At 41.2% G+C, this 26,150-nt stretch overlaps 1 protein-coding gene across 1 annotated transcript; it reads left to right on the top strand.

Moving 5' to 3' along the window:
- The first annotated feature begins 2,127 nt into the window (after positions 1-2,127).
- On the top strand, positions 2,128-24,233 carry cdh19 (cadherin 19, type 2). Its single transcript, XM_076761804.1, has 12 exons — positions 2,128-2,298; positions 7,358-7,737; positions 7,884-8,178; positions 9,566-9,685; positions 11,340-11,507; positions 12,591-12,781; positions 14,631-14,884; positions 16,185-16,321; positions 17,652-17,773; positions 18,085-18,202; positions 19,711-19,962; positions 21,910-24,233. Exons 2-12 carry the CDS (start codon positions 7,492-7,494, stop codon positions 22,428-22,430), a joined length of 2,424 nt encoding a protein of 807 aa, XP_076617919.1. The 5' UTR covers positions 2,128-2,298; positions 7,358-7,491; the 3' UTR covers positions 22,431-24,233.
- Positions 24,234-26,150: the final 1,917 nt, after the last annotated feature.

The raw sequence follows: 26,150 nt of genomic DNA, 5'->3' as shown, positions 1-26,150 counted from the left end.
TAAACAGTTTTATACTTCTCTATACTGTCGTCCACATTAGCATGAATATAACTCCGTATCTTGTCAGCTCACCTGACATTACAGTTCCCATGAGATGGAAGGTGGAGCGCTATTTGCTTCTGCATATTTAGAGAGGGAACTGTCACGGATATTGATTGGGATTTACAGCAGCCGATAGCACTGACTGTGTGTTACGATGACCGCCTGAGAGCCTCCAGCTAACATGGACAGACTGTGACCAAACACAGTCTTTAAGAACGAAGGAGGCCAGTTTGATGATGGGGAAAATAGTGCTATGGTGGTTTTCTTGCTGGGTTTGGCTCCTGGCACCCCAGGGCTGAGTCAGCTAATAGAACCGCTGATAATAGCTGCACAGCTAACCAAGCTAACTAGCTAATGGCAGCTACAACAAGTAAAGCTGCTCTCTGTCCATCAGGAAACTCCACCACCACTTTGTTAACATTGCTGTATTCTCTTTGGTCAAACTGGCCTCCGTCAGTCTCGGAAACTGTTTTCTGTCCCAGTCCAGTCATGTTCACTGGGAGGCTGCTAGCCCTGTTACAGTTAGCAGCAGTTAGCGGTTATTTGACCATCAAGAAACTCCATAAATCAGCAAGAGTTGAGGCAGAGCAGCTGGAGGACATCAGAGGGAAAACCAGAAAATATTATTTTGATAGATTATGATCCGCTTTCATCCATGGAGGCGTTGTAAAAACTCAAGAAAATGTTTCCCTGGATGCCAAAATTAGAAACGCCCCCGAGTGCGGGATGAGTCATCAACATTTTTTATTGTTTTCTAGGAAATGACATACTTTAAAATACCAAGATTACCTAAAAAATGGCTTCTTTTGTTGTAATGTGGCCATATACTGCTGCATAGGTGATGCATATGATAAAAACACTTACACATCGATTCTGACTTCATGGGAACACAGAGTTCATCCACTATTGCTGCAATTAACACCATTCAGGTGAAGGGTTTTTATATTTCCAGAGAGTGGAGGTAGGGTTAAAGAGAAAGCAGACAAGCATAGTGAGAGAAATGCAGGATGTAATATTGGAGAAAGTGAACCACGGAGAAAGTAGAGAAGGTGCAGGTGATTCAGGATTAAGAAGATGATGGGGGAAAAGTTGGAGAAGCTGGAGAAGTAACCCTGGAGTCAGGTGATGGAGAGACCAATCCTGTGAGGCAAAAAGAGCTGGTATAACTGCAGAGAGTTTCAGAGCGTTATTTAAATCCAACTACATTTAAAATGCGAGATTAGATCCTGTCTGATAGATGTTTAAATATAGGGATTAACGCTAATCAACAATATTTAAATGATTGTTTTCTTATGCTGTCAGAGGTTTGTTTATGTCAGTAATGCAGCGACGACAGTAAAAAAAAAAAAGCTTCAGTTACGATCAGCTGAGGAACAACATTAACAGCTTTAGTCAAACACTTTATATGCAATTTGGCTTCAACAAATCCCCATCTGTCAGTTTTGTTACGCTGTTCTATTCCAAGCACTGATCTGTTATTAAGGCCATATTGATGCGTATTTCAAGACTGGTTTTTATCTTTCCATCCATCTCGGCCATCACAGGCCTCTGATAGTGTAGCTGAGGTAAGGTGGAGTTTAACCACCCTTTATTTACCACTGTAGCCCTAATTACAGGCTCACGTAAACAACTGGGAGAATGTGGAGGGCAGCAGTGTGACTGATTTTGCATACTGGGTGTCATGGGAGGTCAATTTTTAAACGCCACAGGACGAGGCATGCAGGAACAACATGCTCCCTTGGCTTGAATGTCAAAAAACAGACTGTTGCCTTCCGATCACTAGCAGAAATAGTGGTCATACAGTGGATGAATTACCATCCCGTCCATGCTCCAGCTCGACTTTAATAAGCACTGGATTGTTCAGGAACGCGGGGAGAAAAAACCAGAGCGGGTGAAAAGATAGAAATCCATTTGTAAGTCCGGACTGTGAGTATTTGCAAGGCAATGAAGGCCCTGAGTGTTCTGCAGTGTTCAGATGTGAGTCCTAGACAATAGGGCCTGTGTTTGTTCTTCTCCAGGAAGTTTGAGAAGGGCAGAAACGAGGAGAGAAGAAGAAGAAAAGGGGAGGTCGTCAGCGGAGGGGATTACACATTGTGAGAACCACGCGCGTTCGCTTCTGCCATTGTGGTGACTGAATTGCGTTCCAGTACCAGGGTATTTAGTCAAGCAGATTGCGTTTCTTTACACCCTGCGATGATTACTCTTGACGGTGGTTGGTGACAAGTGGCTTGGGGGACTGCAGCATCACACAAACAGGTGGGTGTGTCGGTGGATGCTATACATTCCATAAGAGATTCTCCTTTGTCAGACGATAATTAGATGCAATTTTATCAATTATCTAAGAAATGATGTATAGAGGAATACAGAGTAAACAGGTCTTCAATATAAAGGCCACAGCAGGAAGGTTTTGTCAAAGCAAGAAATCAGTACATTTCTTGCATCTCTTCAGACAACTGCAGGCTTTTCGTAGTGTTGTGCCTTTTTTAACAACTGATGTTTTGATTTAAAATAATGTCTGAGATTGCTAACTCACTTTAAAGTGGATTTAATTGAAGTTCCCACTGAGTCAAAAATCCATGTTAGTGTTTTTAACATGCGTCTTGTGCCTCTACACCAGTATCTGGCCCAACAATGGCAGAAAAGATGTTTTGTAGGTATTATTAGTGGTATTTTAGATGTTGTCATTTCCTGGGAAACACACAAAAGAAATGCTGATGACTCATCCTGCCCTCGGGTGTTACCAATATTGAGTCCAATGAAACTGCCATGTAAAGAGAGGAATGTTTGTGGGTGCCAGGCTTCACTGATTACTGTACGAAAACATAACTTTATAACTATATTTGGGTGAAACTGGATCATAGAAAATCAACTCTGGACAGACAGCCTTACCTGTTGGTAAGAGAGTTTTCTGGTGGACAGATTGACACTTGTTTTTTTGACACTTATTTCTGAAGTAACTGCTAACTGCTGCTAACAGCAGCTACTTAGCTCGGTTAGCCACGCAACTGGCAGTCGTATTAGCTTACTCAGCCTTTGGGTGCCAGGAGCCTGGTACTGTATCTCCTAATATGAGACTGGTGTCTGAGGCTGTGGTAATCCTGTCACGTTCACTGGGAGCTCCCAGTCCCAGCAGAGACAGTCAATAGGACAGCTAAGGTTAGCTGCATGGGGGACAGGTATTGGCTCCAAAGCCCCCCAGGAAACACGTAAACATGTTGAAGCAAACAGCACTCATGGCAGCTGTGGGAACTTTAATAGTAACAACGTGAAGTCGTTGTGTAAAAGGCTTTTTTTTCCCAGCTGACCATTTCAGGCCTCTGGTCGCAAAAGTTGATTTTATTTACATTTTTTTCCACCCCCTATTGAGTAACATCATACCTTTGTAAATTGCGTGTAAAGCTTTCCCTCAGATGTCGTTAAATAGTGACTTAACAGCTTCCTTGCCCTTTCTTTAGGCGGTTCATTTCAGGCGTGTTCCCAGTGAATTAACTTGCCTGTCCATTATGATGGTCTACGTATTCAAGGGCAGTAAACTGTCACGCATGAATATCCCATCTGCAACTGCAGAACATTTTCATTAAATGAGGAGAAAAACCTTGACAAAACAATGAAATGTCTGGAAACCGCTAACATGACGTGGCATCACAGCACAGAACAAAGGCCCATCGACAATATGACTGGAAAAACTGTGGGAGTGAACGCTGCAGCGTGGCTGACACTCAAGTTCTGCTTTTAAGTGTATTAAGATGTTCGTCTGCTCTCAGGATGTTGTCTACGTCTGATACTCCTTCAAAGTTAATTTGAAACTTTGTCACAAACTTATTTTTATCACAGTAATTAAGTCTTTATAGATAATTGCCTTTAGTTTAAATCCACTCATCTTTTTTATTCTGGAACATCAGTTAATTGTTTCTAATGAAAAATAAAGAGGAAAAATAATAGGATGTAGTCCTATCGCTGATAAATGTCAGTGGAAATTCGTGACACTTACTAAACAGTGGTGATTTCCACTTGTGCACATAATAAAATCAAGCAAATTACTTATTTGCAAGTACATGATGGCTTGACATTCCCCTGTTGTTCTAGCTCAGTCTCTGGACTCATTTGAGGTCCTGATTTAGGAAACATAAATTACATGTCAGTGTTATTGTTTTACGGAGCTGAACAGTAAACAACAAGTCCCATGATAAGCTCCCAAATGACCAATTAAGGACATTTTGTCTTGGAAGGGTGATCTTAACGATGCAAGGCTTAACAGATGGATTTCTCTACAAGACTGCAAATAGCTGTAGTTAAATGAGAGTTTTGAGTCTATATTTAGATTCACTGTCAGGTTTTCAGCTTCACACATTTTCACATTTTTCAAAATTTTCTGTTTCTTTTTTCAGTTATCCTACTTATGACCGAGTCAGAAGATCGATGCATGAAAAACAACCTGATTAATGCTCATATAGCGACAGCGTCACGTAGCAGTGGGCCTTGGCAGTGCATATTGATACTGATTGTGTCAACCACAATGTCAAGTAGAAGCTGCTTTTTCTTTATTACTGCATTTTAACATTTGTGCTGGCACATTAGACACATTTTAACATCATCCTGGAACCATTTCTACAACAGAGCGACATTTTATTAGCTAGAACACATCACCATATAGGAAAATAATGTGACGGTCTCAGCGCATCTAGTGCTTAACATTGTGAGACTGCAGCTCGTTGTCATTCTGTCATGTGGTGGAGTAGCGTACTGTACATACAGGCTACCAGAAGACTGCTGGAAATGGGAGGACGGCCTATTAGAGGTAATGAATGGTTGTCAACCTCAGGGCACTCTGCATGTACTGCATGTCATGTAGAAATGAGAATTTCTTTTTAAAAGGGAAAACTGACCACAGAGTTCAATGTTTGGTTCTTTTTTTATACTTTCAGTTTCTCTCAATTTCTCTCAGAACCTGTGCTCTGAATGACAACTGATTGATTTATAAAAGGCTTAAATGGCAAGGATCCATCACTATATTTGATGCTTTGAAAGCAGGCTTTTGCAGGGTCATCATAATTATCAAGCACCATCAAGATACCTGTCACACATGGACATCTGTTTTACTTGCTCCCTAATGCCTTTGCTATTTAGAGACCTGGGCCTGGGAGTTGTTTGGCATACCTATTATTTTCCCAGAATTTCATCACTTATTTCCAGAAAGCCCCATCTTGTTAAATTGGCACCCAAACATCTGTTGACCTGTGCACTATTCCAGCCACATCAGTAAAGGCTGATACCCCCAGGATGATTTTAAGCAGGCTCCTTGGCATGTTGGCAGCTGAGTAGTTGCTCAGAGTAACATCATTGAGGGTTGTTGTCTAGTTTTGGCTCAAGGCGTTCAGTTTGGGCACGTGCTTGGCAGCCCTATGAAAGACCATAACAGCTCACGATTCACTGGCCACTAATTGGAATGTCACTCCGCAATGCTGGGAGATATGAATACGGCCCGTAAAGACATACATAAGAACAAAGGCATACTTTCATTCACGTTCTGTATCGAAATTGAATTTCAGAAAGGACAGCCTGAATCTGTAATTGATTTCACCAGTTCATTACAAATGGATCTTGACGGCTAATTTACTTTCATAAGATTAAACATGAGCATTATGAGCTGTTAAAGCATTAATACTGCAACTGCTCGCACTGCTGAAACAACTTCCTGCAGGACCTGTGATTTAAGTTTCCACTTGGACCAGCCATGCTAAAAACACATGCGCTTGTGTTCATGTGCAGCTCTTTGGATTAAAGCGTCCAAGTGTCAAAAAACTCTATTAAAATGGTTTGGAATAACGGCTGTTGTGTCTTCTAGTCCCTAATAACATCTGATCCCTCTGACGGTTTGCTGGTTGAGAACAGCTAAATTGGGTTCAGGGTTTCATGTTTCGGCAACAAATTTCTGATGAAATTAAAACAAAAGAGCATAAGAAGAAAGTGGAGGAGCGTCCACAGTTTGGAACCAACCAACCAACCAATACATCCTAATATCACAGTAGAGAAAAGAGGAGAATGCAATCATGATGTGGTGTGATATTTTGGTCTTTTTCACAGTGATATTTTGAGCTGAAAGTGGATGCTATCGTTGCTAGCGGAAAGAAAAGTCCAGATTTAACTGATGTAGCATATAAAGGAAAAGAATTTGTTGAAGTTTAAGCCTGTTAACATTGGTGCGGTTGTCACTTCGAGATATTTTATTTGTGTTGTCCTTGCTAATTTGCTGTCTTGTCTGCCTTTTCATTGTCCTTACACTCTTGACCCTGATCCTGATGCACATTATAATTGGTGCATCGATTGGAGTCATAGTTTGTCAGAGGCATGTGTGTCTCTGTTTTCCATGTCTGGGGAGACATTGATCTAATTAGAAGTCTTCATTAGTCAGCTGCAGAGTGCAGTGTCATGCTTAAGGAATGATGTTCAGGCCCTGCTCCCCCACATGAAACACAATACAGGGCCTTGTCTGAATTCAAAACAGAGGGCTGTTTTCCGCGGCCCGTGCCGGACTGAAGGATGCAAGACCAAAAAAAAAAAAGGAGAGTTCACACAAAGGGTTTGTCTTTCTCTGGTGAGATGCAGACTGGCTTTCTCTCGCTTGAATTCGTTATACATCTGAGTTGTTGTTGTTGTGCAATGGATTTAGCATAACTCTGCAGACAGGAAGAAAGGGATCCTGTCATCACAGAGCTCATACAGAACAGTGATTCCCGACCTGTTTTGTCAGACCTGTCCCCACAGCCCTGTCACATGAACTCAAGACCCCTTCATGCTGATTTCAACCTGGATTTTATGTAACACTGCTAGTTACATAAAGGGGGATATTATACTCATATTGGGTAGATATACAGAATATACAAATATGTGTCTCTGTGTGTGTTTAAATCAAACCTTAATGTCTATGTTTTACAATTACTTGAGCTACTAGCTGCTAGTCCTCAAGTTATATTAGCCTTTCATATATTTCAGATCGATGTGCTAGCTGGGATAGGCTCCAGCCCCCCGCAACCCCGAAAGGGATACGCGGGTATAGAAGATGAATGAATGAATGAATGAATATTTCAGATCGATGTCTAATGTCAGATTCACATACGCTGCCTTTAAAAGCAGCTTTGTAATCAAAAAACTCAAAATACTTCACGTGCATTTAAAGCGTTGTGTAATTAAACACTTGATTTTGGGATTTTATGCTGCACTGCTACAGATTTCAATTTCACCATTTTGCAATCTCTGTGCTCTGCTGGAAATTTCTCACTGCAGCCATTAATTAAATTGTTACATTTTATTTCAGAGACATGAGCGTGCATACAAACCACATCATAACAAGATGGGATACAGCACTGCCGGGATCATGAATTACTGTGCTGTCGAATGAAGAATTGGTAGCACTGGACCTGTGATACCTCTAACTTCTGTCCACTAACCATGGGAAGTGCAGAGGAAACACACGGATGGACAGTAAAAATGAGCATGCCGAGTGTTTTGGCCATGGTGACGGTCTTTTCCATGATTCCTGGCGGAGTGCTGAGCGATATGAGAGGTCCTCAGGGTCTGGAAGCCCAACAATTGGCCCCGGGGTCCACTCATCTGCACCGTCGCCTGAAGAGAGGCTGGATCTGGAAACAGCTGTTTGTCCCCGAGGAAGATCCCACTCCTCGTGTTATTGGCCAGGTACCTCATACATTGAATGTCCTCCATGTCCTTGATGCGGTGCTTCTCTTTGAAAATATATGTTTTCTGGTTACCTCTGAGAAAACTGTTTTTTAAAAAAAAAAAAAAAAAATCAAGCTTTCATGTACCCCCTCCTCTTTTTGAAGCTCAAATCCGACTCTGACCGAGGCGAGTTTTCCATCAAGTACATATTATCAGGAGAAGGTGCCGGAGATGTGTTTGAGATCGACGAGTACTCCGGTGAGATCCGGACACTGAAGAAGCTCGACCGAGAGGAAAAGGCCTTCTACGTCCTTCAAGCACAGGCTATCAACAGGTGGTCCAATGAACCAGAGGAACCCCAGTCAGAGTTCATCATCAAGGTGCAGGATATCAATGACAACGCCCCCCAGTTCCAGAACGAGCCATATGTGTCCAGCATCCCTGAGATGTGTCCAACCGGTATGTTGAACAACACATCCTCATACATGACAGTTGGAAAGTACAATAGGCCTACCAGACCATGAAAATCATGAAACGGTCTCAGTTTGGATGGGTTTAGGCATCAAAAATACTTGGGTTAGGTTTCAGAAAAGATCATGGTTTGAGCTAAAAGCGTTACTTAACTGAAGTACATTATGTAAGTTAAAATAAGTCAACGCTGACTCTCGTCACATGCATCTTTATACTGCATCACCTGACATCCTCCTTTGCTCGTGTCATCATTACTACGCCAACTAGAGGTTGCATCCAAAAAATACATGTAAATATAAATATGTATAAAATATAGAATATAAACAACTTACTAGCACAGTCAAGTTATATGGACATTTTTCTGATGAGAAGGAGCTGCTTTCAGGGTGGTGTGGTAATATTTAGGATCGGCTAAACAATGGCATTATTCAACATTCAAATGCGCAGCTGTATTTTTTGGAGTTTTGTTTACCAGTAGAAGTTAAACGTTTTTTATTGAGCAGATAAAAACTTGTTATTGGCTGTAGTCTGTCTAAGGATATACTTTTCAAATGAATTTTCTTAACTGAAATCTCGACTGAAGACAAAAAACTAAAGGTTATATGAACGTCTATCATCTGTCCCCATTCAGGAAGTCAGAAGTATTGGATTCTGAATCGTAGCTTGGATGCCTTAAATTTCTTAAATAATGTTATTATAACCACTGCCCTTTCATACCACAAACATTACCATTTCAATTTATATGTAATCTGCTTTTGCAGCATAATATCTCACTCGTAATAAATCATAATGCATTTGACTCGGAAAGGGAAAGTGAGAGGGGAAGGTTGGAGTGCGGGCGACTGAAAATAAGAAATGCTGCGGTAAATCCCTGCCTGTGAGAGAAAAATAGAGTGCTCTCTGGGAAAAAAGGGAATGAGATAGACAAGAGGGCTGAGAGAGCGAAAGATACTAAAGAGAGCAAGGTGAGGAGAAGGATATGGTCAGCGGAGAAAAGGGCAGTAAGTGTGAAAGATAGCGAGGAGAGCCTGAAAGGGAGAGCGAAGCCGAGAAAACGAGGGGCAGGTGGATTGTGGGAGAGATGTCGCTACAGGGCTGGAGAGGCTGTCACACACACCTGCACAGCCTTACCCTGTTGTGAAACGCCATCGCTGCCCCCCACCCCCACTTCTCCAACCCTTGCCCCTTTGTCAACATCCCTCCTCTAACCCTACCTCAACCTCACCCCCCCTCCCCTCTCTCCATTTCCACCGCTGCCACCCCCCGAGCCAGACAGACAGACCCTGCGGGACTGTGGCATAATCACTTTATTTCCCCGTCGACTGGAACTGCTGCCTGAGCTAACTCTGGCTGTGTGATCCTCTCCCCCCCACAGGGACCACAGTGGCCCAGGTGACAGCCACAGATGCTGATGATCCCATGTTAGGAAACAACGCCAAGCTCATCTACTCCATCCTGCAGGGGGAGCCCTACTTCTCTGTGGAGCCAAAGACGGGTACCGCTGACAGATTCAGGGGCTTTCAGTTTGAACAAATCTCTTAACAAACACAGTTTGGGTTGTTACGGAGGTGCAGAAGTAACGTTTATCTTCACAACAAGTGATCTTAAAAGAACACAAGGGCAGAAATATTTCTAATTTCAGGCTGCTGAGGCGGGAAACGTTCTTGTCTTTGGGCTTTGCCCCTCTGGTCTGAGTCAGACACTTACTTCTCACTTTCAGAATTGTATACATTCCCCTGGCAACTTTATCTCTGAAAATAACTGCTCACACATTCAGCTGCTTGTTCAGACCACTGGGAAAAATGTGAGTGCTTACTGGTTCAACTGATGCCAGCGCGTGTACATTTACACCATTTACTTGTATAATACAGAGGTCAGTTGCAACACTTCCCACACACATTTCTGACCTGAACTGTGAAGAGTTGGGGGAGCGAATTATTGACGTCAAAAAAATATATATATTTAAATGCAAATGAATACAATATGTAAAAGGGCAAATCTGACTTTTTAGGAAACCAATTGTTAGTTTTCACTGAGGAGTGGGCAGCAGTTGACTTTAAACCAGTAAGTTGTAGTTTTGCTTGTGGCTTCAGTCTAGAAGGATGAACCTGGAGGTGTTCTAACTTTTTCTCATTGTCAACAAATTCCGAGAAAAGACTAAAACCACCAATGAATCGATCCTACAAGTAAGTATTGTCTGTGCGAGCGAAGTCTGGTATGTCTTATTCCTCTGTGCAAACATATCAGCTAGCCACACAGTTGCACTGCGGGGACTTTTCCTTCAGCACGTATGACATGAGCACTGTCGTTTATTTCCTCTTTCACAGTCCTGATAATGTCAAAGTTCTCATTACACCAAAGCTAGACTAATCCACAGCTGAACACAGTCCCCAGAAAATCTGCTATTTACTCCTGTTTGAGTAATGTTTGCTGAAAACCACAGTGCCCAGCAGTTTACGGAAATTATTTAAAAAAGGAAAAGAAACTATGTATTTGTGACCTTTTTTGACATTTTTCAGGCAGAACAAATGGACTTGAGATTGACAGACATTAAAGTTTTGGAAGATAGACTAAGAAACTGTTGGTTTTGGTCTTTTCATGGGAAAAAATAGAGAAAAAGAGATTCTTTATTGTTGAAAAAAAAAAAAAATAAGCTATATTTTGGCATTATTACCTGTCCAGATGGATAATGTCTTTTCATCACAAATCAAATATATTCACAGTAGTTAGCTGACTGGATATTGTGACTAGCCAACAGCTACTGAAAAGCTTGTGTCATCGAAACGAGATGAGATGACTGTGGTTGAAGTGATGACTTCCAAAGTGGAAACAGCAGATACAGTCCATTTGTCAGGGCCATGTAATTCTCTTTATTCAGATTGTTCCTCTGTTTGCTGAAGCATTAAGTCATCTGAAAGCCATCCTCATGCGTCTGCGCGTATTGATAAATTTTGCAGACTTCAAGTTCTGTGTGGAGCAGCACACAGTGCACAGGGCTCTCCAAGAATACTCCAGGCAAAGTTTGTTCGCTTACATTTGGTGGGAAAAAAAGAAGACAGAAAACCACCCACAGATACACTTGATGCTGTCTTAATGAACTCAACTCGCCTCTTGCGTACCTCCTCTCTGTCTGTCTCCTCCACCTGCAGGGATTATTGTCACATCTTGGCCAAACATGGACCGTGAGGCCAGGGAGCAGTACCTGGTGGTGGTCCAGGTGAAGGATATGCTGGGCCTCAGTGGCGGCTACTCTTCCTCCACCACAGTCACCGTCAGCCTGACTGATGTCAACGACAATGGACCCACATTCCAGCACCGTGAGTCACTTATACAGCATGAGTCATAGTGATGCAAACGCCAGGCCGTGCACACCCAGGGAATCAATGAAAGAGTACAAAGCGTTGCAGACTGCGAGGACATGTTTGATATTGTACCTAAGAGGTATTTATTTGATCACTCTTCTCCGGTTTCGGGTGGGTGGTTTGTGCTGCCAGCGCCGCGTTCGGCCGTACAGGTCTTGTTATTCAGACGGCAGGCAAAATTAAAAGGAGACAGTCAAAGGAAGAGAGAGGGCGAGGGTGTGAGAGAGACGGGGAAAGGAGATGGCGATGCTCTGTTCATCTGCGTGTGCACACGTACATGTGCCGCCCACCGGATGAATTTAATCATTCACACACGAAAGGACATTTGTCATGACCTTTGGAAACAAACCTAGCCGTCTCAGCGATAAACCTCACTAAATGAACGCCCAGGAAGGAAATCAATTCTGCGGAAATGAGACAGCAAGGATGATACTTTTGACGATTAATGTCACATTCTCATTCACCGCCGGTGCTACTGTATCCCATGGATTCCACGTTCACTCAAAAGGCCTTATAAATATTCCATGTCCACACATCACTTTGAACTGTGCCCTCTGTTTTGTCACATAATTGCAAATTATTATCAGCAGGGATTTTTTTGTTTTCAGGAGCAGCTGCTTGCTGTTGAGTCCCTCGCAGTCGTGGCAGCCATCCAAATAGAGTCCCTCAAAGACACAATCACATGTTCTCATCTTCTTATTAGAGTTAGGCTGGGATTAGGCGGAGTTGCCACAATTTATCTGTGCCTCACACAAATTGACCCTCCACCACAGTGGCCTCCCTCCTTATCACTTTACACACTAGCAGACTCTCTTGACTAGCTGCTTACAACTTACTGTCAAGTTCTGTAGGCGTTGTTTTAGTAAAGAAACTTTCTAATTTGTTGTTTTTCTCTAAATGTATCATTACAGGCTGCAAAAGAACCAATTTGGTATCCTCCAGATTTTGTATTCCTTTTGATATCCTACTCGAGTGTTCAGCTTCTCTGACTAATGCTGTCAGCATGAATCATTTGAAAAAACATCCTTTTCTCCTCAGACCTGTACGCCTTTGCCGTTCCTGAAAATGCGGCCGTGGGCACCACAGTGGGCAGGATTATGGCCGAGGATGGAGACACTGGCATCAATGCCAGAATGACCTACAGTCTGGAGGATGACCTGGAGGAAAGCTCCACTTTCATCATCAGAACTGACCCTCTGACACAGGAGGGAGTTATTATGCTAGCCAAGGTGAAGACCTATACACTACATACTTTACTATATCTAACATATGAATTTTGTATGTATATTTGTAATTTTTCAAGGCGGTAGGAACTGTCGTGTGGGTGAGCACAGAGGTCCTGAGGCTCAGAAACATTCTTTTTACAAAAGCTACAGGCGATGATTGCCGTCCATGTCGAATCTGTTTAAGATTTAATTAAAATCACAGACACCAACATGAACTAAGTTTAAAAACTGCACCTGATAGAGGGCATGGCAGCTCATCCTGGCACTCCCCAGTAATCATGCGAGCATGCTCACAGACAGACAGCTGGCACACTGCAGCAGCATCAGCGTTAAACCACACACAGGGAAAGAAAAAAAAAAAAAAATTAAATAATTCTTTTAAAAATTAATGAGCCTACCAGCTGTAACAGTGTAACAGCCTGGCACTGGGACCCAGTAACGACACACAGTCACGCACCTGGTAGAAACAGCAATATCGACCCCTTTCCAGGTCATAGACGTATGCAGACATAGTCTTGGTGCATATGCACAATGAACTCCTCTGTGCTTGGCTACAACACATGAACAGGCAATGTGAAAAGCTTACTTTTGATGAGTCACGGCAGCACTGAAATTGGCCAGTTTTTATCCAATTGACACATCACAAGAGGGTGACAAGGGCCTGTTTTCCTCTTGGGAAACTGTGAACTGTCTACTAAACCCTCATTTTAGGGCTCAATTAGCAGACACGTTTGTCTACTTACTGGTAAACTGCTAAAATGACAGTGATGGTGCAGTTGTATAACAAACTCAAAGCAGTAGTTGGACATTTTGGGAAATAAGTCGAGAGATGAAGTAGGTTCATACCACTCTCATATGGCTGGTAAATATAAAGCACAAAGACAGATAAGATAAGACCTATCAGCACCTCTAAAGTTCATGAGTTAACACATTATGTTTTGTTTGTCCAATCAGAGGAAAAAAAACTAAGTGTAAAAACAACAAGTTGTGCATTATGTGCTGGACTCTTTCTTGGTGAGGGCAGAGACTTCCTAACATCTCCACTAGTTACTGGAAAATGACGCTGGTGACAAGACAACAGAGAGCAAATAAGCATAATTCCCAAAATGCTTGGCCCATGAAAGGCAGCTAGCTACGTGCTAGAGGCTCCCATCCCTCTGCTGTACACTGAGCAACAGAGCAGGACAATGGGCCAATCAGCTGCTGCCTTCCAGGAGCAGAATTATCATCAAACAAAAACCAAACAGAAAAATGAATATTGAAAAATTATGACTTGACTGGAAGTCATTCATTTAGGCACGAGCTCTGTGTGTTCAAGTGCGACCCAGTGATTTCAAAAAGTGAGAAAGGCCTGAATAATTTCTATTAGTTAAGAATGCTCGTGATGCTGATTACACTTGGACTCATGTGCCATACTGGATTTATTTTCCCACATACAGTATGCCTCTCATCTGTAGCACAGGAGATTTCAATTTAGATGGTGTGATGATGAAAAAAAAATGAAAATAAAAAAAAAACATTATTGACTGTCTCTGAATCATTCTGGGAATGCGGTAATGGTTTGCATGCTGTTTTCTTATTACTAGCATCATAATGTTAATCGAAAACACAGCATTATTTAAGTGCGTGCTCACAGCTGGTAGCTTATTGACATTGACTAAACAATTTTAACATCCAGTCGGAGTCATCCTGCTCTCACAGGAATAATCATCTCTCTTAAGTACGAGTTGGCAAAACATATTCGAAAAGCTGTTACTCTTTAAGCTTGCTTAATGATGATGAGCGAGAGGTTTCTGCTTTGAACAGCCACAGTATTAATATGAATTGTTACAGCTATTTCTTTCCTTCGCAGCCGTTGGACTTTGAAACTAAAAGACGTTTTGTCATGGCCGCCGAGGCAGTCAATGACCACGTGGACACTCGTTTTCTGACTTTGGAGGAGTTCAGGGACAGGACGACACTCAAGATTGTTGTGGAGGATGTGGATGAGCCGCCTGTCTTCCTCTCACCGGTCTACGACTGGAAAGTTCCTGAAAATGTAGCTGTGGGAACTGTGGTTGGCAGCGTTAGTGCCAGAGACACTGACACAGTCAACAAGCCCGTCAGGTAATGTGAACCGCCTCAACCAGGAAGAATGGCATCTGCCAGCCTACTGCCAGTATGATAATGACGAGGTACATACCCTCGCTGGTGGGGGCGTAATGTCCCCAGACAGCCTGCCCTAGACAGCTTCCTCCACAGGGTGAAAAATCATTCCATTTCAAATAATGTTACTGGCTCGGTGCATCCATTTTTACCCTTGATCTCTGGATACCCTGTACATGGTCATATTTATCTCATATTACTTTAGTAGGAAATGAGCCCTGCTGAATAAATCATGACGATTTTTTTTTTAACCTCACAGGCTTTTCTATCTATTGCTGTGGTATTATCACAAAGCGACGTGGCTAGGACGTGGGAATGTAATAAAGCACCATACGAGGTGGCATATGGAATTGAGATTTGCAGTCATTTGCAAGTGGGGCACGTTGCAGAGGAGACAGCAGCAGTGCTGGTGCCTGTAGTCCATCTCAACAGAGCTTAAGAGTGGCAGGTGCTGCATATCATCCTCAGCCTAGCGTCTATTACTGTCCCTTTGGTGACAGTGTCTCATTGATTAATAAATTCAGGCTGACATTTTAGGGGTTTCCATAGTTCTACTAAATATGATTAAGTTTGCTTTGGTCAAATTAGCTTATTTTCCATGTCATTATCAGCAAAGTGACTCACACAAATGATTCATTACTTGGCGTGTTTTCAATCCTGGTTGCTCTAATTCACCGTGGTGTTATAATCACTTGTATTAATGAGGGTTAAAGGTATGGTGGTGTGAAAGACCTGCGCAATAACAAGCAAATATTTCTTTCATAAATAATTTTGCTTGCTTGGTCTTTGGATGATAAATTTATGCTCTTTTAAGTTTATGTTTACATTCAAAAATGCAAGGAATAGCTACTACCAGGAAACAAAACACAGAGAAGTGTGTTATGTCACTGCAGCTGCACCAGCTGTGTCATTGTGTACACAGACTATTATTCAACTTCTCTGTTTGTAAGAGTTCCTGTCTCACTGCTTTTAAATGACATTTCCTCATTAATGACAAATGGAGAGAGTCTGTGGTCAGCTTAGAAATAACATTCAATTAAAACAACTGAGAAACAATGCACAAAACACGCCATGTTTTTTCTCGTGTTGTTGTTGCTGTGTGACATTATTTGTGTGTGCAGTCCCTTTGTTGGATATCTGTCAACAGATAAAAAAACTGAGCAGTTTGCCTAATTAATCTCCCTGTGGTATCACAATGTTTTGTTTGCCCAGAAAACAACCTTGCTTTCTAAATGTGTATCTCTGTGTTTTTTTCTTGCAGATATTCAATTGATAAAAGGAGTGATACCACAAAAGCTTTCAAAATAGACCCAAACAATGGAACTATAAGCGTCACTAAAGCTTTGGACCGAGAGACTTCAAACTGGCATAATTTGACTGTTGAAGCAAAGGAAACGAGTAAGGAGAATTTCATATCATATGCTACAGCATATTGTTGATACGACCAATTTATGACACATTTATCCCACTCAGTCATGAAACATGTCCAGAATATATTCAAGCCAATGTGTTGATGAAAAATGCAACCAGACTGTTGCAAGAGGTTATTTGATATAAATGCAGTCGACCTTATACAAAATAACAACCACAATTTGATTAAAAAGTATCCGTATACAGAGTCAGCTGTAACACCTGAACAATACCTGTCGTGATTGAGAGCTAGTTCAGAAGCAAGCTAGGCTAACAGTTAGCTAAAGACATGGAAATGGTTGCAATAGAGGCTAAAAAGTAATGAATAAACAGTTGAATTTATTTGCTGAAAGCAATTAATAAAAAGTTGAAATAGCCAAAAAACAATGAATACATTTGTGGTTAAAAGTAATGAATAAATAATTGTAAATAGCTAAAAGCAATTAATAAACTGCTGAAATAGTTAGCATAAAGCAATGAATATGTTGTTAGCTAAAAATAATGAATGAATGATTTAAACAGCTAAAAGCGTTGAGTAAACATTTGAAAGAGTTAGCCAAAAGTAATGAATACATAATTTAAATAGATATCTAAAAGAACTTAGTTAAAATCAATTAATCAACAGTTGAACTTGTTAGCTTAAAGCAGTGAATAAATTGTTAGCTGAAAATGAAAGCATGATTCAAATAGCTAAAAGCACTTCGCTACAAGAACATAGGTTAAAGCAATTTCTAAACAGCTGAAATAGCAAAAACAATGAATAAATCGTTAGCTAACAGTAACGAATAAATGATTGTAGACAGCTAGAAGCAATTAGCCAAAAGCAATTTAGGAACAGTTGACATAGTTAGCCGAAAGCGATGGATATGTCGTCAGCCAAAAAGTAATAAATTAATGATCGAAATAAATAAAAGAAATTAATAAACAGTTGAAATTGTGAGCTAAAGGCATACAAATGCAGACTTCAAATGCAAAACCTACTTAATGTTGGCAGGTCAAAATGCTGCTTTTATGTAACTAAAACTGCGATACAGCATCTAGTTTAAAATTCAGTTTGACTACAGCTGTTCTAGAGTGATCCAAACCCTTACATTTCCACAGAAGGACAAACTTTTCTACTCTTTTTTTTACCATTCAGTCTGTCTTGTTTTGGAGAAAGTAGTGAAACTTCAGTGCCCATTTTTTTTACTTCACAGTCGTGTTTCAGAAAGTACAAACATTTATCAGTCTTAAGTAGTATTTTGACAGAGCTTTTACAAAGCATTTATGATACATGCACCCAGTGGACTCCAGCAAATGTCTATCTTCACTACTGCAGCGCACAACCATTTATCCTCCTCTGTGGTGGTGTTCATCAAAGTGCTGGACATAAACGACAATGTGCCAAGGCTTGCAAGAGATTACCAGCCATATATCTGTGAGGGAACACAGGCGGGAGAAGTATGTATATTATGATGCACTGATGTTTATGATTTACTATATATGCATTTCGGCAATGAGAATTTCCATGAACGTGGATGGTAAAAGTATTACATTGTATTAAACTGTTGTGCTGTTCAGTATGTCTTTTTAAACTTAGTGAAGGAATCACAATGAACCATTTGACTATTGTGTAGCGCTACACCACATAACAGTCAGCTGCTGATTGAGATTCTTCATATGATTACTTAGACCTCCAAGGAAATCTGTTGTGTGTATGTGCCACTTGTTCTGCTCATATTTCCTTGGTAATGTGTCTTTGTGTCTCTCAGCTCATTCAGCTGCTCAGTGCTACTGATCCAGACGAGCCTGTGGAGGGACACCACTTCTACTTCTCCATGGTGCCCGAGAAGCATATCAATCCAAACTTCACTATCAGAGATAATCAAGGTTATATTCAATTAGATGATTAGGCACACACGATGCCCCTGTAGCTCTGAATCTTTTGGTGCTGAAGGAAATGGTTCAATATTTTGGGGAAAACATATCCACCAGCACCTTAAAAGCTCACTCATTAACGAGCTAGAGCTTGTTTGTTAAACTTGTACAAAAATGAAAGTCTAAGAACCACAGCGACTCCCTGGAGTTTCTGTGACAACAAGACTACACTTCTGAGAGCTGGATATACACTGTGTTGATTGGTGAGCTTCAGAGGCAGTGCAAGCAGATTTTCTGACCTTTCTACTGAGCCAGACTAGCTGTTTCCAGTTTTGCAGTCTTTGTGCTAAGCTAAGCTAACATGCTGCTGGCTGCTAGCTTCATATTTATCACGCAGTCATTAGAGTGGTATTCATCTTCTCATCCAGCTCTGTGCAAGAAAGCAAATGAGCATGTTTCCCAAAATGTCAGAGTGTTTCTTTAGAGGTGCACTGCACCCCCCCGAAAAAGACTACTGGTGGTGATGACAAATCTTGGAAATGCTTCACAGTGAATAGTCATAATGAATTACAATAGCAGAATTTGGGTTGTGCATTGAACCAGTTGCTGAATTACTCAGTACTGTTGCACTGAGACCATCAGCATGAACTAAATTTGTGTTATTATACCTCATATTATACCTATCTTGCAGCAAGAAGATTCACTTAGCAAATTACATGAAACCACATGAAGTCACACTTAAAGCCTCATCTGGTGGCTGGAATAATGATGGTGAGCTGTGCAGCTAAACCACAGCCTATATGAACAGTGACATAGCTGACTGACAAAAGGAGAATGAAGGGATATCCTTTATGATAACAAGACTTTGAATTCAAATGAACACTGTGTACCCGTAAGTGTTTTTGTGCCACATGAAATCCTTCGCTAGGTTGTAGTTTTCGTGGCTGACAGCCTCTCGAGTAAGTAAAGTAAAGGAGTGTTTGCCTCGTAGCCAGCGGGCAGTCAACCATTTTTCCAAGTTCATAATGAAAGTGGGCAGTAAAAATCAAGCAGTTTTGTTTAAAGTGTGCAGCAGAGGCAAGTTTGAGTGTGTGGAGTGAGTTAGAATGAAATGTATGCAGGTGGAGTGTATGGGTGGTTAGCCAGGCAGGCACAGCAGTCCAGTCAGCAACCAGGAAATGAATAATGAATCAAGAAGGAACACATTTAATAAAATGCATTTCCATATGCCACAAGGCAAATTTGACTCCCAAAAAGTTACTGCTCAAGACTCTCGATAAAGTCTTTCGGGTGAACCCAAAACCGAAAAGAGATTTTCCGAATTTACTTTTGTACACACTCAAAATTAGATTTGACAAGGTGTTCGGGCCTTTCAGAGAACTTAGATTGTATTTTAAATCACATTACGCGTGTCACTTCACTTGTTGTTCAGCTTTGAATTCCCTCCAAAATATCAGCAGTGGAGGCAGCGCTCATGTGTTTTTGAAGAATAAGTGCACCTCTCTTGACTTCTCTTTCAGACAATACAGCTGGCATCGTCGCACGCAGGAGCACTTTTACCCGCAAGGATCAAACTCAGTATCTCCTGCCTGTTGTGGTGACAGATAGCGGCTCTCCAGCTCTCTCCAGCACCAGCACTTTGACCATCAGCGTGTGCAGCTGCCAACCTGCTGGCCACTGTCCCACAGGGGGGGTGAAGGCCCTCGCCCTGTCTATGGGGGTCAGCCTGCAAACCTTGTTAGGGCTTGTGGTCTGCCTGTTCACACTCACAGGTAAGCAAGCATGGTCTTAGCTTGAATTCACATCCCATCTCAGTCCAGAATATCAATCTGAGATATAATAAGGCTGTATATGAAGGAATACACTGTTTTTCAGAGCTTGGTCTCTTGGAAGTTTTAGCCATCTGGCATCAAAATCGTCTCAGGGTCTGTGTGCAAAATGAGAAATGAAGAGCTAAGTCTGGAAGATTGGTTCTTTTAAATATGGAGCCCCAAAACTGACAAAATTTGGTAAAATGTTGTCAAAACTATAACAGAATGCATCAATAATAATAATAATAGTAAGTTATGCATTCTCTTTATTCTCTTTTCAGCTTTATCCTTTAGCTTATTTTTATCATTTGCAAGTGGGTTTTATTCTCCATATTATTATTAAAATTATTAGCATTAGCTTGCAGGCTAAAAGCTACTGGTACAAAAGAATGTACAGTGACTACACTACTATAAAGGGTATACTATGTATTGTAGTATGTCTTGTTATCCTCCATACTCTGAATTAGTTCATTAAGACTATTACTGACTGATGTATTCAGCTGTATTTTTGACTTGTGCTGTAACCTTTCACTTCATTTTGTCAGCTTCGGGGCTCCATATCTAAATCTGACGTGTCTGTTACGGTTGTAAAATACTGAACGTTGAAATAGACTCTGTCAGTGATAGATGTACTTTCAAAAGGAGAAGATCTTTTTTTTTCATAATCCTCCAGACCCTGAAGACCTCTGTAAGGTTGGGAGCAATTCAAGTGTAAACACAGCAGGCTGTTGATGTACTTCAAGCCAATAAAATTACACCAGGGAGAAGAATTACAAAGATTTGCTATTCATAGAAAAGCATTTTGTTTCTGGAGTTTGGCATCTTCACAGGTTTTTCAAACAGCCAATAAAAAGGCTGTGGCTGGATTACCGAAGATCTTGTTCTGCCATTTTTCTCCAGACCTCAGTGAGATTGACAAGACAGACATCAGACAGGCATGATAAAAATATAGTTTGCTTTGTTTACACAAGAGGAGTCAAGTGGATGAGAGAGCCGACGTTTGCGCCTCACAAAGGGTTTGACTGATGATGTAAACTGACATTTTCATAAGATAGGAGCCATTTGAATAATGCCAGACATCTATAATTACTTGACTCATAGTCATTAGCATTAAGGTGACCAAGGATCAAACTCCCAGAAAGTCAGTATATTCCTTTAGGAAATTGGTCTTCACAGAGGATAATGAAACAATGACAGTCTCACTGATATTATGTTGTAAAAAAAAGTCGTTCTTTTTCAGCGGATCTGTTGAGCTAAAGCAGTTCCACCTCACAGCATTTTGGCAAGTATATAAACGTGTGTTGAACAGCAGGATTCTTCATTAACAAATTTGCACTTTCATTGAATCCCCTTTTTAAAACTCACCAGCGTGCCTTTAACACACACTTTTAAAATGCTGAAAGCTTGCAGAGCAATGATGTCAGGTAATGAGCGTATTGGTTGCAATACATCAGTAGCAATGCCATCCTGGGACACTGATGGGTTTGCATAGTGAAGAGCTTTATTATGACCTCGGCTGCTTTGTGTCCTCCCTGTGCCCATCACATGAAAGATTAATGACAATACCTGCTATGCTAACATTCTGTCGGATGAGCACAATACCCCGTGAAGACACAGCAGAAAAAAATAAACACTCACTTTGCATTCTGGGCCACATGGAGCAAATAAAATAATTCTGTCTTTATGTCTGGGATGAAATTTAAAAAATAAATAATTTATGACCTAATCTGCCCTCATTTTGACTTTTTGCATCATAATTCACAGAAAAACAAATCTGGCTGCTATTATCTTTGATGCACTTATACGTTCGATGCGCATGCTCCATCGGGCGCCCTGGAAGCTTTTTTCTCACGAAGCTTGTGCCCTGTTGTTTAACTGTAATGATCTCCTACTGTGTTGCGTCTGCAGTGCTGTCGATTCTAATGCTGATGGTGAGGAGACACAGGCGGAAGCAGCAGGAGGTACTGGAGGTGGAGGCGAAGGAGCTAGAGCTGCCTGAGACAGTGTCACAGAAGGTGCTGTATTACGGAGAGCCAGGGGGTTTAAGAGCAGACCTGGACTTCTGCCAGCCTGTGGTCCCGCTGCGACCTCACCCCAGGAGGAGGGAGAGGAGGCTGCGGAGGGAGGACGTCAGGGCCAGCATACGAATGTCCCTCCGAGAGTCCCACCTCATAGGGCCGGAGGATGAGGTCTTCAGGCAGTTTATTCTGGACAGGCTGGCAGAGGCTGATCAGGATCCTCACGTTCCCCCATTTGACTGTCTAAGGATCTATGCATACGAGGGTTCAGGGTCTCCCACAGGGTCCCTCAGCTCACTGGAGTCATCTGATTTGGAGCTTGGACCAGAGCAACCTGTTTATAATCCCAGACCCTGCTTGGTTAGACTTACCCCGTGGCATGGAGTACGAGAGGAAGACACCATCTTCTGAGGGCTCTTCTTAATCTTCAATGGCTGTTACTCTAATCTTTGCATGATGGACCAGTTCAATGCATTTCCAATGAGCTGCACTTAAACAAAGGTTCACCATTTCGGGAAATATGCTTACTCTCTACCGAACCCAGAGTTAGATGAGACACTCTCATGCTTGTACAGTATATATAAAGTTATAGCCAGCAGCCTGTTAGCTTAGCTTACTTTATCTTAGCTTAGCTTAGCTTAGTGTACAGGCTGGAAACAGTGAAGAAGCTTTCCTGACTCTTTCTTTGGAGGTCTGTATGAGAGATGCTCGGTGGCTGATTTTCATACTTTCCTCTTTCCAGTCTTTAAGCTAAGCTAAGCTAACTGACTGTAGCTTCATATGTATCATTCTGACAAAAGAGTGGAATTGATGTAGCTCTTAACAAGAAAGCAAAGTCTATTTCACATCTGCCCTCTATATCTGGACCCATTTATGCTTGCTGTATTTTATGAGTTCAAGAGAATATTTAACATTTGTCTAATATGAATGAATACGTCTCAGTGCCTTAAAGGGCAAAGCTTTGTCCTACATTCACTCTAATGCAACAATCATGTCATCAGGCAGCAGATATTATATAGGATTCGTATAAGTGCTAAAAGCAGCTTTTCCGACACTCGCTTCTAATGACTTCTATGATCTTTGAATAGCAAAAATGAGATTAGCATTACATGGGACAACAAGCTAAGTGTACAAAGAATGTGACTTAGAGGCTGCAGTTTGCATCCTTCACCTACCAAAAGTCATTGTTTGTGTTGTCCAACCTTAACCGTGACACTCTCTAACCTTGATGCTGCATTAATTTATTTTTGGTTATTTAGGGGCAGTGGAACAAGCTAAAAACACACTATTATCATATTATATTTAATGAACATGTTACCAATAATTGCCTTTTTACACAGCATAAGCATTCATTTGTGATGGTTGTGTTCCTGTTAGCTCCATTTTGTTCTCCACCAACTTCTAAGACTGGGCAGGTGCTGGACTGTGTTTATTAGAGTTTTTGTGCTGAAAACAAATAGCTCGCTGAGAGCCGTCCTTGTTGGCTGGAAAACCAAAACTTTGAGTTGAAAGAGTTGGTGATAACTTTCTGTTTGTTCATCACTATTTGTTGCTATAAAACCATAATATTCATGTAGCTTTAACCAAGTACTTGTAGCCTTAATCAGACTTGAATCCAAAAAACTGACAGATTAAAAATTACAGAATGTGTTTAGAGTTGGCTTGTAAGGCTTTAAAAATGACCAGTTTTGTTGTTTAAGCACAAGTACTTGTAGCAACTACAGTGGCATCAATAGACCTTCATGTGATCCAGCCACGACACACGTTACTGCATGCAAAAACCATTTTATTTACAGTAATCTCTGATGTTTACTTTGAAGTAGAAAAAGCAGCAAGGGAGAAAGTGGGTACACCATGACAGTGTATTACATCATCAGAGTACAGACATAATGAATATGCTAAGAGTATGAAGAGGTCAGGGTTTCTTAAAGAGTGCAGCACTGTGATTCATGCTTTTATTATTACAGTTATTACCTGCAGTATTACTTACCTATGAAATTTACATTTCTGATCTTATTTAGTTATTATGTTACAGTATGTTCTGTATGTGTATGTGCATTTTACATCATGAAATTATATAAATTAATGTGTACTTCCCTCAGGAATGTCTATGGGAACATGTTATTCTAAATATAGATTTTGTTTCCTGATCAGCCTCATTCTCAGACATTTAAGTTCATATACAGAAAAGTATCCATTAAATATCAGCTGTTTGACATGTATTACGCTGTATAATAGGACTTTTGCTTCTTCTTGAGTTCATCATCACACACATCGGCAGCGGAGAGAGAGCACATGGGTGACTGGCAGCAAAAACTCCCGCAAAGTAAGGTTGAATGAGGAGAAGAAGTTAGCCAAAGCTTGATTTGGGTTGTACAAAGGAAGTGAAACTTTAGAGAAGCACAACAGCTGGAGTGTTGAGGAAATTGTGCCTAATGTTCAGCGCCCGCTCTCTTCTTTCTTCATGGTCATTCACAGTGCTATTGGCCGACACCACATGCTCACTGTTTGTTGTGTGGGTGGCTGCTCGAGGGGTGACTGGAGGTAATTGCATGGGGATGAGGTCCAGCCCCCTTCACCTTCTCATCCACTAATTGGGCTGTTTGCTGTCTGTGAAGGTCAGTGTTTGGACCAGAGAGAATATACTTCTCACTGAGGAAAATACTGAAGACATTCTACACAAGCCTACTTGGAAAGTGGCTCGAATGCCTCGAGGTAAGAGACAATTTGAGGGAAACTACTAATTGCTTGAATCTATTCAGTCCTTCCTTTCCTGCCATGGTTACTTGTGTGAGTAGGTGCGCCACTCAGCAGGACAATTTCCAGACATCACTGCAACTCAAAGTGAGCTTCAAATAGCTTTTACTGTTGGAAACAATCTATCCGGCCAGTTCTTTTGAGACTAAATCATTGTCTCACAATGGCTTCTAAAGACACAGGTGTTCACCAAAAAAAAAAAGAAAAAAAAAAAGGCCTTTTTAAAGTCATTTCAAACCAATCTCTGCAGACCAACATGTAGGGTATTGGATTTGCCCATAAAGGCTCTGTTCTAATTCCTTTTTCAAAAGTACCTTAATGTCAAAAGTCATTCAGCTCCTGGTGTCATTTAACCTTCTGAATTTCTGTCATTACCCATGGTGAATATCACGGGTAATTTAACCTAACAGCCCTTTTCTTTGTGTAATTATACCCATTACAGCAATGTGAAGGATTTCACTCCGTCAACTGTCTCTGTCCTCTGCTCTCCCTCACAGGTTATAGATTTAGCTCGTCTTTTCAAACGCAGTGCCAAACTCCTCACAAAGCGCCACAATGCTCACCAGAGGGTCTTTGAGAGGGGCTCTCGTTTGGCAGACAGTGAGCTGATTGAAAACAGGTCTGAAAGGATTTTTGAAGCACTTTAAAAAAAAAAAAAAGACCATTAGCAACATGTTTGCCTTAAGGTTTGACTGAAGAGAAATCAAAGCATCCATGCGCAATAATGTGAACATAATTATAGAGTATGGAGGTTAAGATTTGGACGTGATTCTGAGCATCATAATACTGTTTAAGCGTACGTGTCTAAATTCGAAATATCACCCATCTTGTCCACAGTGCCAGAATTTTCCAATTAAAGTTTCTGAAAGTGAACAATGCGAGCAGAGACGCTGCAGGCTTCAGTGGCAGGATGCTGGTGAACTCCACCTTTGAAGTGGTGCTGTTGGTTGAAAGTGTCAGAATTTTGTTGGTGTTGAGGTTGAGGAGAGTCTGCCGGTGTTATCGAATCAGACGCTGGGTCACTTCCACCTTGGTGTGATTTGTTTGACCCAGCAACGCCGACCAAAACAACTTCACAGAGACCCTTTGGACGAAGCGGATTTGGTCCAAAATCTGGAGAGTTTAATTTGTGGTGAGATGGGATCTAAACTTAAATTATACTTGAGAAAAAATAGTATAATCAGTGTACTTACAGGATCAAAAGTACTCTTTAACACTGTATAGGAGCATTTTACTGTTGCACCCAGTTACCGGTTCTTGACCCAAACCCTCAGATAAATGTGAAGATAGTTAGGATTAATATGCTTGGGAAGAAGAAAAAACAAGTTCTCATACACAAGTTTGTTTTCAGCTTTTTGACTTCTCTCTAATCTT

This window comes from Chaetodon auriga, chromosome 21 (assembly GCF_051107435.1).
Source record: "Chaetodon auriga isolate fChaAug3 chromosome 21, fChaAug3.hap1, whole genome shotgun sequence".
NCBI classification, from domain to species: Eukaryota; Metazoa; Chordata; class Actinopteri; order Chaetodontiformes; family Chaetodontidae; genus Chaetodon; species Chaetodon auriga.
This window is presented reverse-complemented; position numbering and strand designations above follow the sequence as displayed.

Coding starts and splice junctions, on each gene's coding strand:
- cdh19 (XM_076761804.1), top strand. CDS start 7,492: ATGGGAAGTGCAGAGGAAACACACGGATGGACAGTAAAAATGAGCATG. Junction 9,686..11,339: donor CTCTGTGGAGCCAAAGACGG/GTACCGCTGACA, acceptor CTCCACCTGCAG/GGATTATTGTCACATCTTGG. Junction 16,322..17,651: donor TGTTGAAGCAAAGGAAACGA/GTAAGGAGAATT, acceptor TCACTACTGCAG/CGCACAACCATTTATCCTCC.